General features: G+C 31.6%; 1 protein-coding gene across 3 annotated transcripts in view; it reads left to right on the plus strand.

The window, feature by feature from the left end:
- Nucleotides 1–17,375, plus strand: part of LOC118199051 (medium-chain acyl-CoA ligase ACSF2, mitochondrial-like) — a 97,386-nt gene that overhangs the window by 34,994 nt on the left and 45,017 nt on the right. For all 3 annotated transcript variants that reach the window (XM_085820646.1, XM_085820647.1, XM_085820648.1), the window contains 2 exons: nt 4,480–4,575; nt 11,249–11,397. In XM_085820646.1, the coding sequence (XP_085676772.1) occupies nt 4,480–4,575; nt 11,249–11,397 (245 nt within the window). The remainder of the gene's footprint in view (nt 1–4,479; nt 4,576–11,248; nt 11,398–17,375) is intronic.

The raw sequence follows: 17,375 nt of genomic DNA on the forward strand, positions 1-17,375 counted from the left end.
TTTCTGTTATACGAATGCTGAATATGCATCTTATTTAACCACCAGATGATCAGCCGGGTAAAATTTACTTTTCTTGAGAAAGAGCTCAATATTTTGGTCCGCAAGAGACAAAATTGTGTTTTCTTATCATCTATTGAGTCTGAGCTTACTTCTGCAGCCTCTGCTGCTCAAGAATTCAAATGGCCTTTGTAAAGATTTTGGAGTACCCCAAAAATTACCAATTAAGATAGTTGAAGACAATAAGTCCACAATATCTCTTATCCGCTATGGAAAAATGAATATGAAGGTAAGATATGTTAATGTTAAACTTTTTTTTGAGAGAAATGGAAAAGAATAAAATAACATAAGGTAACATACCGCAATACATTTCCATAATTGCAGATATTTTCATAAAACCAATGCCCAAAACAAAATTCCTAATATTAAGAAGTGAACTATAATTCCCACCCTTATTGAAGATAGTTGAAGACAATAAGTCCACAATATCTCTTATTTGCTATGGAAAAATGAATATGAAGGTAAGATATGTTAATGTTAAACTTTTTTTTGAGAGAAATGGAAAAGAATAAAATAACATAAGGTAACATACCACAATACATTTCCATAATTGCAGATATTTTCATAAAACCAATGCCCAAAACAAAATTCCTAATATTAAGAAGTGAACTAAGTATAATTCCCACCCTTTTTCCAAATGCATGGTTAAAGGAGGGATTGCTGCGAATTAATCAAGCATTCTGAAAACTATCTTCTATATATAACTCGCTTCTTCTAGTAAGCCTAACAATGGCAGCGTATGTGCCGACCATGGCAAAAAACAATATTCCATATTCTTTTTTTCCCTTAATTTTTATTATTACTCTCTCTTGTGTGCTTGTGTATATCTTTAATTTATCCATCGTTCCTTATTATTTTTAGTCAAAATTGAATAAATATGATAAATATGCATTTCTATTATTAATGAATATTGACAAAGTTTTCGATGTAACAACAACAAACAATGATTTAAATGAAGCTGTGAATTCTACTTCCGGTATTATGTTTCTCTATGGAGTTTTGCAGTTTTTCAAACTATATTTTGTAATTTTAAGTTTTCATTTCTGCCCCATATTTTTTGCTTAACATTCTATTTATAATATACACTCTTGTTTTCAGTAGCGATGATTATTGCTATATTTAATAATAAAGAATAATTTTAATGCAAAAATTTTCAGATTTGTTTACGAAACCTTTTGTGGTTATGAAACCTTTTGTGGCAGTTACCTCCCTAAGATGGTCAGCTATAAAAAGTACCAGCAGATTTTAGAACTAACATCTTTGTAAGACAACTACTCCCAAAATCATTAGAAAATCATAAGCCAGCCATCTAAGACAATTATTCTAAGCCTTATGCATGGTAGTGCTTACTGACAAGTATTAAATGGGATAGGATAGAAGTCTTGAGTCTTGCAAGATTTGATTATCTCTGCATGCCATAACAATATATGTAGGACAAAATATGTGTTAAGCAGTGTTTTCTGTCACACTGGTGGCAAGGACATCAACAAACTGTGGACAGTGAAGATGTGAAACACAGAGATAAACTTAGAGTGTCACACCAGGAGAATAAAAATATTTGCCTTGTTTATTCCTGGGAATATACAGTCAAAAGTCGTTAATCCGGACTCATCGGGACTTCGGCGATTCCGGATTATAGATCATCAGTTTAAATCTGGTAAAATGGCATGAAGAAATTTTAAAATTAAAAATATGAAACCGTAATTTACGAAATAAAGAACAATTATGATCTAAAGTGTATCAATATTTACAAAAAAAAAAAAAAAAAAAAAAAAAAAAAAAAAGCTTAATATTTATTTGTTTACTTTATTAAACATTTCTTTTAATGTAATTTGTTTAAGTTGCTTCATTTTTTATGTGATAATACATTCTCTTTAATTCTATAAACATACATAATTTCTTGTTCAGTTACAAAGTTCCGCTGTTCAAGTCCTATAATTGCTGTGTCGAGAATACCGACTAATTTGTCAATCGAAATTTTTTCGTTTTCAACAACCTCTGTTACTTTCTTCGCTATCGGAAGCGAATTATAATGACGAGGCATTTGATTTAAATCATATCAAAGACGGAGTATATCGAAATGAAATACTACATTTAGTAAGCAATTATAAGCCAAATAAAATAAAAACATCTGCCCTGAAGATAAGGATAGTGCTGACAGATGAACTTCCAATTAAAGATAAACAAAGTTTAGATAAACAAAGGATATGCCTTTATCCATTTTTTGCAGCAATTCCACTTTTTGTTTAATGGACTCTGAAACATACTTTCGCTTTGTAGATCCGTTACATATTAGTAAATATAAATCGGAAATTCTATTTGACATAATCGAAAGTTCAAGCTTAGTTTTATAAAATTGCTCTAACAGTCTGCAAATAATAAGCCGGATCCAATTCGAAGATTAAGGAACAACGCAATCTGCAACATTAACTGAAATAGATAATTAGAGCTTAGCTTATACAGTCCGTTATACATTAAATGCGCATTCGTAAAGGTATTTTGCGCACGCGCACATGCAAATTCGCAGCCGTAAAGGTCTTACGCGCATGCGTCAATGCAACTCATGCACAAAAAGTTTGTAGCTTTGAGGTCCGGATTATGGGTGTCCGAATTAACGACTTTTGACTGTAATTGCTCAACACTTACTATATTGAGCTGACTATATGCAATCAGCTTAACTGTGTCCATGCAATCAATCTTCAGTGGATTCATGTTAATATGAATATGGGTTTATGAAGTACGTATTTTTTATGAACTATCTTATTGGCAGATAAATGTTTCTACATTTACGTTTTTTTTTGGGGGGGGAGGGACTGTACAGAATAGGGCTTTTAGAATTGAGAGTACGTTCTATTTAAGATAGCTATCCCATCACCCTTTTAATTTTGAAATTTTAATTTCTTTGGGTGAATATTTCTAAAGTTAATGCATAAATAAAAATGCATAAATATTGTTTGTTTTGTGGTTTGATTAATGTGTGTAAAATTTAAAGTATTTAATTTTGGAAATCAACTTATAATGACAGGATTGTTGAAAGAAGGACTTCTAGGACAAATGAATTACAAAGTAATGTATTACTACTGCTCTTCCAGTTCTGCAAAACAAGATAAACATCATCTTTGTTGTGTAATGTAGTAAATAAATAATTATGTCCCTATCAATATATTAAATGTGTAAATATTCATCTGGGTAAAATACATGTACAGGATGCTCAATAAAGGCAAAGCAGCTATTATGAGCATCATTTTAATAAAAGTTAGTAGATGAAACCAAGGAAAATTTTTTATTTTCAGTGATCCTACTAATATTCCTTTATATATTTCCTTCTTGGGCGATATGCGTATAAAAGGGAATTCTAATACTTTTGAAATAAATGCTCTGTCTTCCATTCTCCTACTCCAGTATTACTGAAAAGTGGCCACCTCTGCATTCTTATCAATCTGTTCACTATTTAATCACATCATGCCCGCTGCCCTGGATATTTCATCACGAAAATTTAATCTTTACTTCACTATGATTAGTGCCATATGCCAATGAGCCTATTAATCTGTAAAATCTTTTCTTTCCGCTTTTTGCTTTAGTGCCGTATTTATGTGTTATAAAATTTAAAAAATAATAATACCAAAAAATATATAAAATTAAAAAATACAAAAAAAAAAAAAAAGTTTAAAATCATAAAACTTCTAAAAAAAAAAAATCAAAACTTGATTTTTCCTATCCCTAAACTTTCTCAAGCTAATGTGCATCATGATAACCAATTATGCAGTTTTCCTATTTCTGTTCACTACTTAAATATTTTTCTGATGTGGATGTACATGGTTTTGAACCATAGGCACTCCGTAACTTATAATCATTGGCATGTATTATTACAGAAGCCTTTTTATTTCTCTACAGTAAAATAGTTTATAATATTTTAATTATTCAGCCAATGTGTTCAATAATATTTATCTTTCCTCATAAATTCTTTAGTGGCTGTGGAAAATCTAGGTATCAAAGGAATGAATTTGTAGTGTTCACGTGATATCAAATCTTATAAAAGGTAACAAACCTGATTAAACAGCTAGAAATAATAATTATTTCTTCTCCTATATTCTGCTTTAAACAATGGGATGCATCCTGAAGGCTTGTTGAGGTAATTTAAATACACTAAGTCACTGGCTTTTAATTTACTTTCTGATCTCAAATTTCTCAAAATGCAGTATTGTTTGAAATATTATTCCATTCTATTGCACATTTTCTGCTTTAGCAAAAATAGCATTCTCGGTTTGATCATGGCAAACAATAGTAATTGTAATAAATAATGCTGAATTTCATATTTCGTGTATTACTTGAAGGATACATTGTGCTCTTTTTACATTTAATAGTAAGTTAAAAATTTTGGCCTTTATAATTAATTAACTATAGGTTTTTCTACATTTTTAGGGTACAACTGGCTTTCCAAAGGGAGCAACTCTCACGCATCATAACCTTATCAATAATGCTATAGTTTCTGGTAGAAGACTTGGTTACAATCTCCTTGTAATTTCCTATTTATCCTTTATAACTTTGTGTTAAAAATGAACCATTTAAAAGTTTTCTTTATGCATGTATGAATTTTCATATTCTAATTTATAATGTAATCTAAATATTTATCTGACCTTTCTGCTATTGTTCTATTTGTCCTTTTTGTCCTATTTGTATTGAAAGAGGGTTATTTAACTGATACCATATATATTAGCCTAATATAATACTCTGACATTAATAAAACATGTCAGTTTATTAAGATTTTCAAATGATAATTTTTGATTTCTGTAGAAATTTAATTTTGTGCAATGTTAATTGTATTCATCATTTGCTGCATTACTTCAGTACGACTTTTCTCTAATTTAAGTATTTGATGATAATCCATTACAGTTTTCTTAAATATTTTTAATACTTAATAATTACCTCTATGTACTGATTTTAAAAGTAATATTTTGGGAAAATATATTGAATAATTTGAAACGTATTAACTCTAAAAAAGGGGGAGGAAACATTGTCTTAGGTGTGCTGACTTTCTGCAACTCTGCATAATTACAGAGGTAAATGCCTAGCATGTACCTCTAAAAAATAGATGAAAACATCAAAGCTAAACTTTCAACATTCATATTATTTCATTATGCAGCTTGCTACATACCCAGATATGATGAGCAGTGTGCTGGGCTTAAAGAAAAGAAGTCTGCAGTTTAAAACCAGTTTTTGCTGGGAAAACTGTTTATTATCCTTAGTGTTAATTCTTTAATGTTATTTTATCTTGAAGGGAAATTAATTCATAAAAGCTCTTTTTAACTCTTTTTTTTAACTCTTTTTAAGCTCTTTTTTTTTCTTTAATGAATAACATAAAAAATTGTGTAATTCACAAATTTTTTTAAATTAATATATTTTTTATTTTTTTCTTACTGAAAACATTAAAAATACATAATAGAATAAACTATGTTGGATAAATGGTTGCTTATCATGATTTAACTTTAAAAGGGAAGCTTTTAAATGTTAGATGAAACACATTTTTCTTCATTGTATTGTTATGTATCAAAGCGATATGTTATGTATAAAAATGGGAACTTATGTCAACCATGAAATATCTTGTCAACCATGAAATTGTTCCCAAGCAGACAATTTAGCATTGGTTATAGATAAGTGTGAAGTAGCAACAAACTCACAACATCTGTGCTTTCATAAGATCTAAACCTGATTGATTCTCAATAAACAACATTCTGTTTTTATGAAAAGGATATAAATAAAGTGTTACTGTTGCATTTATTTCTTGCATTTTGAAAAAAAAAAAAAAAAGATTAAATTTTGGGACCTACATTTTACAGAATGGCAAGCAGTGGTTTATTTTCAAAGTTATGAAATCCTACTGTTTAAAAAAAATATGCATTAATGGGCATGATATGGTCAGCTAAATATGGCTGATAAAACTAGATTGACAAACACTTGTGTGAAGATCAAATCGTGAAAACAACCTTGTATTTAGCGTAAGTATAATGAAACACTCAATCGATTTCGAGGGCAGCTAAAGGTTCCTCCTCATCAGGAGAAAGTAATACCTAGAAAGAAGAAAATAAAGGAGGAGGACTCTCAGAAACACGTGGTCCTTATCAGCACTGCACGTGGTTATAACTGGATTTTTAATCAGAGTTGCACTGGCCGCCTACTTTTACTGAGCCAGGCTATCTGATCAAGCCTAAAGGACAAGAAAAATTAGCGAAGTTAAAATAGGGAGCGAGGGGCAAATGCACCTTCACACTCAAAATCTGAACTTCAAATAATGGAAAGCAACCACTGAACGGATTTTTATACCCTCTGGTAGTACCAAACGTGAGGAGGTAACGCCATCTGTCGGCAAAAATAACTGAATTAAGACAGTAGAATTTTAAAGGCATTAGGAAGGACTGGATTGGACTTCAAATCATTAACTAAACCTGCTAAATCTTTGTGAATGTGAAAAGCCTCAAGGAAATCCAATTCATCTATGAAAGAAGCCTTTTGGATAATTTTTGCAGACCCAAAGTCAAAATTATGGTTAAATGTCCAACTATGAAACGCTAAATACAAGGTTGTTTTTACGATTTTCATTGTCACATTAGCGGGTTTCTCTTCTGGTCTACTTGTGTGAAGGTTGTACTCATAGTGTTCTAAACAAGGGTTATGGTAAAATTGAAGGACCTAACAAAATAGTTAATCAGCAAAAGCCTTCTTACAAAGTGCAGAAACAAAGCAGGTAATATTGTCTGTTATTAAATAAAGAGGAATTAGTTCTCTTAGCTCCTTCAGAATTCTGAAGAAACAATTGGCTCAATTGGTGGGATCTTCGCCAGTTTTTATGGTTTGATGGTAGTCAAATTCCATACATAAAAATTTAAATTGTGACTAACCATCATTTTATTTAATGTACCAAATGCCAATATTTTGGGTTCTAAACTTTTCTATGATAAATATCATCTATCAATTGCAAAATAAATTTTTGGAAATATACAGTAAATTAAAACAAAATAAAAAATTACTGTTACTTAGGATTAAATGCTTAATTTAAGATGTATGGTGTTTGGGATTAGATTCAGATGAATATCGTTTAAAGAAATTAAGCCTAACTTGGAATGACTGGTACAATGATGTTAAAATGTTAAACATCAACATACCCATTATTTTTTAAAAGGTGCTTTTCTTTAATCAAATGCTTCCAAGAAGGCAAATAGATTTTTTTTAATCTGCATATAGTGCCAAATAGCTGAAAGGTATTTACAAGTTTTGTGACATCCAAAAGCAGATTTGTTGCATTAAAAATTATTTCTTTATCGCATATTGAATTGATGGGTACTCTTTCAATTGCTTGATTACACAAAAAAGTAACATTTGCTGCAGAATATTGAAAGCTTTGATAATTCTGTACTGACTCATCAGTTGCTTACTTTTGGATCAAAGGCTCTCCATATAGATTTAAATCCCTTTTCAAACCCGGAGTTAGAAAAGAGTAAGTAGTCCTACTACTTTACTGATACTGTCCTACTATCTGTACTTCTAAATAGTCCTACTGCCTTGAGAATTGCAATCCATCCAATTTTATTTATACTGGAATAACATTAGCTGAATTATTAAGTAGTGATCAGCGATAGCAGGGACTGTTTTTTACAGAACATCAGTTCATGACCGAAATTTACTGAACTAGAAAAAAAGCTGGAAAACAGAGAAAAACTTGAATTTCGAAAAGGGAAGAACAGTAAACTGAGTTAACGGCAAAAATCTCTTTGAGAATGAGTTCATTAAAAATTATTCACCATTTATCGACTGATTAGAATGCCTGGTTTTTGTTATAATTCTACAACTGTAAAAATTTGCAGAATTGGTCTACCATTAAGAAAAAAATGTCATTTTTTAGGTTCTGAATTGTAGAACACTACCAAAGACTTGTCAAATGTGTAAAGTATACTGAGTTTCTAAAACTCAATATTTCTTTTGTTAAAATGACCAGTACCTAATGATAAGAAAGTTTTATCTTTAAAATATTTCTTGATAAAGATGATATTTTGAAAATTGGTGGGATATTAAATCTCTCTAAGGCTTCCAAAAGTTCAGAAATGCCATTTGCTTTCTACCCCAAAAATACGGTTTTACTGAGTTGCTCATAGATTATTACCATAAGCAATCTCTTCATCTGATATTTAAATAATGCTTTATCTTATTAAACAGTTTTACTAGATACCTTCTAGGGTTGTATGTTATAAACTGATTCATGATTTGCTTTTGGGCTGCAACTTAAACCATAAACCAAATGTTGAGTGACTGACTTGTAGAAAAACTGTAGTAACCAGACAATTTCAAAAAGTATGGATTTTTTAGGACTAAATTCTTACTGTAAATTTAATTTGAAATTATTAAACTTTTCTTTAAAGTCTTTCCAACTTTACTTAATATTCAAACTTTACTTAACTTTAAAGTCATATATTATATGCTTTAATGCAAAATTATTCATTTAGGTATGGTATTAGATTTATCTGTTGATATCTTTATAGCATGTCTTGGAAGATTTATTGCATGGTGATTTAAATACTTCTTTTACTTGGAGTAGTAACATTATAGATTTTAAGGTAGCAAAGCATGTCTTAGTTTATTTAAAATTTGCAAATTGGATCCTGCTCAATGCTTATGTTTTGAAGAATGTATAAAATAGAATTTAATTCATTCTGCTTTCCTGCATGTTCATGGTTTATGATAGGCTAATATAAATTCAGAGAAGAGAAATTTGATAAAAATCATCAAAACAATAATTTTAAATTTTGAATAACTTTAATTTTCTAAATTGAAGCTTATTTAAATTTTCAATTATTATAACTACTATCTACTTATTTACTAGATCTTCAGGCATTAACTCTGACTATTTCTGAAGAGGAATTTCCCATTTGTTGATATTTGAACTCCAAAGTAATATAAGTTCTTTGTTTTTGTCTTCTAGATGAAACTTGAAGCTAATTTTTTGAGTTACTGGAGTACAGAATACCTGTCAACCATTTGCAACCTTTGTCAACCATTTGCAACCTTTAGCAAAATGGAATTGACCAGACTCCAGTCACAAAGTAGTGTAGCTAGGTCTACTAAAGGGGGGAAAAGGACTTCAGGGAGCTGACATTAGCATGGGTCAACTATTTCTTATCCATGGACTTACCTAACTTGTGGATGTCAGACCATGAGATGGAATCTTCCTATAAGCTGACACCAATGTCAGCCCATTTCCTTCCCATATGATACTCTCAATGTATCTGTATATTTCCTTCCCGTGTGATACTCTCAATGTATCAAAAGGCTCTGTTTGATATTCCAGAATCCATAACTTGAAAAGCCCAGCTAAATTTTTTAATTATAGCTAAATTTTTAAAAATTAAAACAAGTTTCTGTGCTATTCCCTTAAAAATATTTTGCATGAATAAATTTTCTTTCAAAATAAAATAACTCGTAAAAATTTTTTAATACTGATAAAAAAATAAAATTTAAAAAAAAAAAAAAGTTGTTACTGGGGCATGGATTTAAAATGTGAACTTCTTGTCTAAAGTATTCTAGGCTGTCAAACAAACTTTTCATCCTTGCGACAAATGGGATAAATTAAATTTTCATGAGCATTAGTTAGGATTTAAATCTGAATTTTCTTACTTTTCTGAGAGATGCATGTTAAGTGTTTGCATATATACAAAGACTGTTTCCACATTTTTTTGACGATTTTCATTGTAATTACAGAAATAGTTTACCTATAATTTTTATATTTTAAGCATTTTATTTGATAACCCTTATTCTCTCTATCTTTCTACACCGTAATTTCAAAGACAATAAAGCCTTTTGTAGTATCAAAAGAGGTATTTAATCCCATTGCTCACGAACAGCTTTTCAAAGTCTAAGGTGGTTGTAGGTGGACATTTGGACAAGCCGCTTTTTAAAAGTACCAAAGCGCAAAAATACATTGGTGATATATCAGGAGATTTAGTAGGAATCTGAGTGAAAGGTCATGGCCTTGATACCCTTTTCTTGTTCCATTTTATCCAGGAGATTAACGGTAGATTTTGAGGTGTCGCTGCTTGCTTTGTCTTGATGCAGTTTGACTGATTGATCGCACTGCGTGTAAAAAGAATCTATTTCATATTTGAAAATTGGGTATAAAATATGTTTTCGACAATATGTGGAGTTGATCTTGACATTTTTCTTCACTCTGTTTATTTTTAATTTTCCGTTATATGAAAACCCAACAACAATCATAAATTCCTTAGAAAACCTTTCTTTAGATTCCTTGAACCATATTTTAAGGTTTTGTTCTCCTCTTTGATGTCAATAAATGGATCTCTTTTTATCGTAGTCATTTGAGTACAACCAAGTTTCATCCATTATGACAAGATTTTTCCATTTTTGTCCGGATAAATGTTTCTCATAAAGAATTCTGCAGCGCGTTCTACATTTTGCGGTAGGTGGTGGAGAAAGAAGATGCAAATATGTTTTTCCTCCTTTCAAAGACTCAAATCAGCATTAATCATTTTACAGTTGAGACTGAGCATTTTGATGATTTTGTAACTGTCCTTTGACTTAACGGATTTTCTTTTAACATTAAATATCTTACTTTTGCAACATTCCGTTTTCTCCTTGGATATATATTTGGAACAGTTTTTGAACTTGAAGCTAAATTTTGACTTTTTTTCCTTTATTGTTAACAATATGACCTATCGTAGCTTCAGATATCGAAAAAACCATGGCTTTCACAATATTTTTTTTAGTAACTAGATATGAATAATTTTCTTCGGAAAGATCATAAACATAGTCTTCCATCCACTGTCAAGTGGCAGACGATAATTTATACTTTCAAAAATATAGTAGTTGCATTAAAAATTTTTTTTTCAAGCTGAAGTTTTTTTATTATCGCAAAGCAAAATGTCTAAAAAAGTGTGCAAATAGCCTCTGTATTCACTTATTCACTTTAAAAATGTGTATCACTATGCATCCAGGCAAAATTGTTCATCCCAAGGACATGTGAATCCTCTGTAAGAGTAACTCAGTACCATATCTTCTTTCAACTGCAATAAAGGTATATTTTATGATGCATTTAAACTTTCAAAAACAATAAATTGCCCATTTAAATATGTTTTTCCACTGATGTGTACAGCATAAGTTCTATTCAAATATTGGTCTCTTCCCTTAGAAACCAATCATCTGTTGCCAGGTTCCTCTTTTTCATTGCTTTGGAAGTGTACTTGGTACACTGTGTTCTGTTATATTCCAGAGTACCTGCATTTTTCCTTATGCAGGCTTCAACCCTGAAGCATCTTTGAAAGCAATTGAAAAATACAAGTAAGAATGTGTGAAAAATTATAAAAGTGGTTTTTATATCAATTTTTGTAATTAGATAAAGGTTACGGTCATTTTTTTATTCTTCTACGTTTATTTCATTCATTTTATTTTCTTTTAAAAACTAACTGAACAGCAATAACAGTTGGTGTTTGCCTGTGAATGCCAATAATTATGAATTCAATTTCTAGTAATGGCCTCTTTATTGTTTGTGCCTGTATGTAATTTAATTTGATGCTAGTTTTGCTTGTTAAGTTCACCAAAAGGTTATTGTTCATAGCACTGATAGTCCATTTACTTTATCATAATAAATTAACTTACTAAAATTAATTAAATTAAGTAGTATATATACAGGGTGATTATAATTAAAGTTTAAGTTTCAAAACGCTATAAAAAAAGAACCACTCATGAAAATGACGTCAAATTTGAAAGGAATGTTATTGAAGAAGGCGGAAAGCGTATGGCAGAAGAAAAAAATTAGTTTCAAAAGTTAGCAACAGATGGCGCTGCAAGCGGAAGAAGACGTAAATTAAAATGTTAGTTAAATTTCAGTGTTATAAAGCCGTCAGGTATCAGGCTGTTCCTCATTTTGCGTCTCAGACGTTCGCCATGGGTGTTTCACTGCAGGACCGCGCTCTGCTGGTAAAGCTGTATTACAAGAATGATGATTGTGCAAGAGTAGCTCTGCAAAAATTCAGGACACTGAAGGGTATAAAAGAAGGCATTGGTCCAATGAGTGTCGTAGGTCTAAAGAAAATGATGCAAAAATTCGAAACGACAGGTTCGTTTGATGTGCAATCTGGTAGAGGGAGAAAACGAGTGCATTCGACGGTAGTTGAAGAAGTGGTCCCAGCATTACAGGAGGGGTCGGCCGGTGGTGTGCAACCGTGCAGTGCACGAGGAATTGCCCGAACATTGGACAGGCCTACGAGCACGGTGCTGAAAATTGTACGAAACATCCTGCAATGCTATCCGTACAAAATTGGCTATGTGCAGGAGTTGCTTCCGTCTGACCTGACAGCTAGGGAGACGTTTGCGTTAGAATTCCTGGCTCGCATGGAAGTGGATAATGAATGGCCGTGGAAAATTTTGTGGACAGATGAAGCCCATTTCTATCTGACAGGATACGTGAATACCCAGAATTGTCGAATACGGGCAACAGAAAATCCATTGGCAACGCACCCCGTACCACTTCATCCTGAAAAGGTCACTGTATGGTGTGGCTTTATGGCATCATTCATCCTACAACCATATTTTTTCGAGCAGACGGGTGCTTCCGGTCCTGTTACCGCAACCGTCACTGGTCAGAGGTATGCGTCTCTTTTGCGCAACCACGTGATTCCAGCTCTGCAACAGCATAGATGTGTGGATGAAATCATTTTTATGCAAGATGGCGCTCCTCCGCACATTGCACATCCCGTGAAGCAGCTGCTGAGGCGCCATTTCGGAAATGCTCGAATTATCAGCCGTCATTTCCATACAGCCTGGCCGTCCCGATCGCCTGATCTTACTCCGTGTGATTTCTGGCTGTGGGGATATCTGAAGGATGTTGTGTTCCGTGCTCCAATTGCAAATTAGCGGAATTAAAGGCACGCATTTCACAACACATTCTGAACATCACCCCGGAGACACTGCGATCCGTTGTGGAACATGCTGTTTGTCGCTTTCAACTTGTTGCACACAATGGTGGACACCATATTGAACATGTTTTGCGCCAGTCTCGTGACAGTTCCGAACTTCTTTGATGAATGGTTCTTATGCGGTACGTCGCCGCAAAACTCTTGAAACCGATTTGTCCCTTTCGATGTGATATGTACAGTCATGCAAATAAAATTATTCAACAATTCTAATTTGTCAATACGTTTTAATGTGTAACTTCCACCTTAGCCGTTGTTTTACGAATCATTTCTCGTCGTGATTCTGCCGCTTACAGCGCCATCTGTGGCTAACTTTCGAAACTAAATTTTTTCTTCTGCCATACGCTTTCCGCCTTCTTCAATAACATTCCTTTCAAATTTCACATCATTTTCATCAGTGGTTCTTTTTTATAGCGTTTTTAAACTTAAACTTTAATTATAATCACCCTGTACTATGCAAAATCTTATAAATATATATTTATCATAATATAATATAAAATAAAAAATTGCATATATACATTTATCATAATAAACTAACTTATTATGTATATATATATTGAGTTATTCAATATATAATAGAAGAATGTACAGAAATATATGAAATAATTATTTTTGTAACAGTGTGATTTTCCTTTGTCTGTAACAGTTTTCCCCCCATTTTTCTAAAGAAAATGATTCATAAACATTATTTTCTGTAATATGTTTTTAACTATACTGTGGTATCTCAGTATACATCTGCTTTAAAATAAATCCAACTTTGTATATATCCTGTTTGGACTTTAAAAAAAATTGTTTGATATATGATATTTGGTTGGAATATAACTCGAGTTCGATGAGTCTCTAATATGACACTACCCTTGTTTATCTCTTTTGAGACTGCCTATGTGCACTAACATAGTTTTGCAACTATTCAGTGAACAACCTATGCTATAACTCTGAATTTTCACATAATTTTATATTTATTCATATAAATGTTTTTGTAAATTCATTCATTAGCAAATGAGTTCTAAGTAAGTTAATGAAATAAGTCATGCAATGAAGAAAATGGTTAGGACAGTCAAAGATACGAAAAAAGAGATTTCTGGAAAGTAACAAAGTTGGCATGCATATCCAGAACTTGGCTATTGCATACCGTACACTGAGAATGATGGTATCTATGACTGCAGTGGCATAGTGAGCATAACTGGCGCCCGGGGCAAAATACCTTTTTGGCGCCCCCCCCAAAAAAAACACAGTAATATAATCTATAGAATATCTTCGTAATAAGAAAATAATGCAAATAATAATAAAATGCTGAATCTGAGATTAAAAAAAAGTACTCTAAAACATATTAAGAATAGTCACTACCTAACTACACTAGCATTGGATTTGGAAAGGTATCTGTGTCAGCGATAAAAGCAGACATACGATGATCTAGAATTAGTAAACGGTATTATTTATTTTACATATTTGTATAATTGTTTTTAAAAAGTACAATTTTTAAACAATTAAAAGTTTTGTATGTATTATAGATAAGTAGATATATTTATTAATAATATAATATTACTGTATAATACATTAATACAATTAATTACTATGTATACATTTTTCTTACCTTAAATGAAGCAACTTTATCAACAACTTCATCAAAGTTGATCCTTTCAAATTTTTCTCTTTACACATTTAAAAATGCTACAAGACTTAGGAGATCTTGTCCCATCGTTGATTGTAAATCTGTCAAAATTTATTTTAATTTGCTGAACAAAGGTTCACAGCTAGCATTTGATAATTGAAATAGTAAGGAGTATTTGAAGTGTGACTCTTAGGTTTGGAAAAACATTTTCTCCATAGATCCGTAAAGGAGTTTTAGGTTCAGTTTCTTTAATACTGCGGAGTAACATCTTGCAGTCACAGTTACTATTCAAAACAATTAGGGGATATTGTGAGTTCAGTATGAAATACTCACATAATCGACAACCTTTTCGACAAAAGGAAATAGAAGAGATTATAAAGGAAAATTATGATGTTTACAAAGTTAGGAATATGCGAATTTAGTCTGTGACGTCGAAAACTATGTGTTTCAGATAAGGTGTAAAGAGCGACCTGCATCCTTCCTTTTGTAGTAAGAGATTAAAAACAATTGACACACATTGAATGCTTTGTAGCAGGGAATATACAGTGTCCCAGTCTGGTGACTTATTGAATCTGTAGCCAGGAAGCTTATCAGTTGTTTACAGGAGAGTCAAACGCAATCCTCTGTAGCGGAAGCATTAGGAGTTTCCCAAAATGTCATTTCCAGACTATGGAATTGGTTTCTGAAAACTGGATATGTTTAAAAAATTCGGGACAAGGCCGGGTTATCGTTTTAAAATAAAAAGCGGGAGCTATACGTGCATTTCGTTTAAAAAAAATAAAAATATATCTCTATTTTAGAGAAATAAAGTGGTCAGAAAGAATGTTTTGTATGGAGAGATTTTATTACACATTTTAGCAGAAAAATCAAGAAAATAAATAATTATATTACAATAATTATTAATTTTAAATATATTTTCCAGAAATTGATCAAAATAAAAACTGAAATTTTCCAGAAAATCTTGCTTGGAGATCATTTGGCACCCCTCTGCGAGCGGTGCCCGAGGCATCATACACCCCTTGCCCCCTTTCCTATGCCACTGTATGACTGTGAAAAACAACAATGATATTAATTGGGTAAGACTGCAAAGGGGATGAAGCTGATTACCAAACAGAGATATTAGAGGACGCCAAGGAATTGTTTTCTATCTGGATAACAGAAAAATTTTCACATAGAATATTTCATTTATGTACAATATTATTTTCATTATTTCATTTATATACAGTATTACTTTCATTATTTTATCTATGTGCAGCATGTATTTCAGCCACTGCATATATATTTTAATATTAAACAGTATTTTAATAATAACAACAGCATTCTTTTATAAGGATGGATTTATAAAGTCTCACCTTCTTGGGAGGCATATTTGTGCTTACAAAACCAGCCGGGATTCATGGCATAACTCAAAAGCAATAATTCAAATTAAAACTTTATTAAATCTTAAGTTAGCCAAAGGTTACACAGAAATTATTAATGAGCAAATTGGCTCACACCTATACTGGCATGACAAGCACTATTGGCAGAAATAAAGACAACACTGAAGACAGACTGCTGCTGTAGAATTTCAAATTCATGTGGCCATCAGTGAGTGGAACATGCTCTGATTACACAATCTAACACATCCCTTTAAATACTACTCTTTCTACCTCATTTGAATACACATGAACTAAAAATTAAAATTTTAGCAGGAAAACATAAAGGGAAAATAACAGTAAAGTTATTGAACATAAAATAACTGGGTAGATAAAATAAATGAATACTTTGCAACTTTCCCTGCCGGAATTTAAGTAATCATAATGGAAGTCTTTAGTGATCTTGTTAAGATCTTAAATTTTAACTAACCATGAACCAAAGGAAGGATTCTTACAAACAATAGAATTTACAATTATCTTAAATCTAATCTTACACATCTAAATGACAAAGAGCTGAATCTTCTTCAAGCAGTTTTCGTCAGTTTATGTTAACAATAAATCAGCTGCTAATGAAAAAGAATTTTAGTGGAAAAATTTGGTTGAATTCAATTTAAGTAATGTAGCCTATTTATATTACTTCAGTTTATTTCAGCATTTCTGAACCTTTTCTTATTTAAATATTTTATCAAAAGCTTCTTCATACAATTTTATCTGAACTTTTTTCCCTTTAAATTTTATCGGAACTTTTATGTATTTGATTTTTTCTATCAATAAATCGCTTCCTCACTGCTTTCCAGTGAAATGTGCTGATGCGAATGATCAACCATCTTTTGTATAAGTGGTACAACACTACCAACTAACCCACATCCTACTTGTTAGAATTCAGACTCAATAGATCTCAAAAACACCTTAATTTCAAAACTGCACCTAATATGCTAGCAAAATAGGCGATTAAATTTTTGTGTTGGAGAGCTAACCTTTAAATTTATCCACTCATTCACTTCAATCACACTACAAGATTTAATTCTTACAACCATGCAAACATTTAATTGGTTTTAGCACATACTTTAATAGCATTTTTCACGTTTGCAGCACTAAAACATTAGACATACTACATTACATGAAACATTTACAATACATTATATTAAGAGAATTTGACTTGAACTTTATGTCGTATGTACATAAGTTGATTAAAATTACTTTACAATTTCGCCAAATTCTTCTCACGTCAGTCTCTTACACTAAAACAAAATTTGTATTTATAGACTAGCCTAAAATGAGTGCAAATAAATGCGTATATAAATTCAGAGATTCTTG

This window comes from Stegodyphus dumicola, chromosome 7 (assembly GCF_044657685.1).
Source record: "Stegodyphus dumicola isolate Sdum_Otavi_A_Nest chromosome 7, ASM4465768v1".
In the NCBI taxonomy this organism is placed as follows: domain Eukaryota; kingdom Metazoa; phylum Arthropoda; class Arachnida; order Araneae; family Eresidae; genus Stegodyphus; species Stegodyphus dumicola.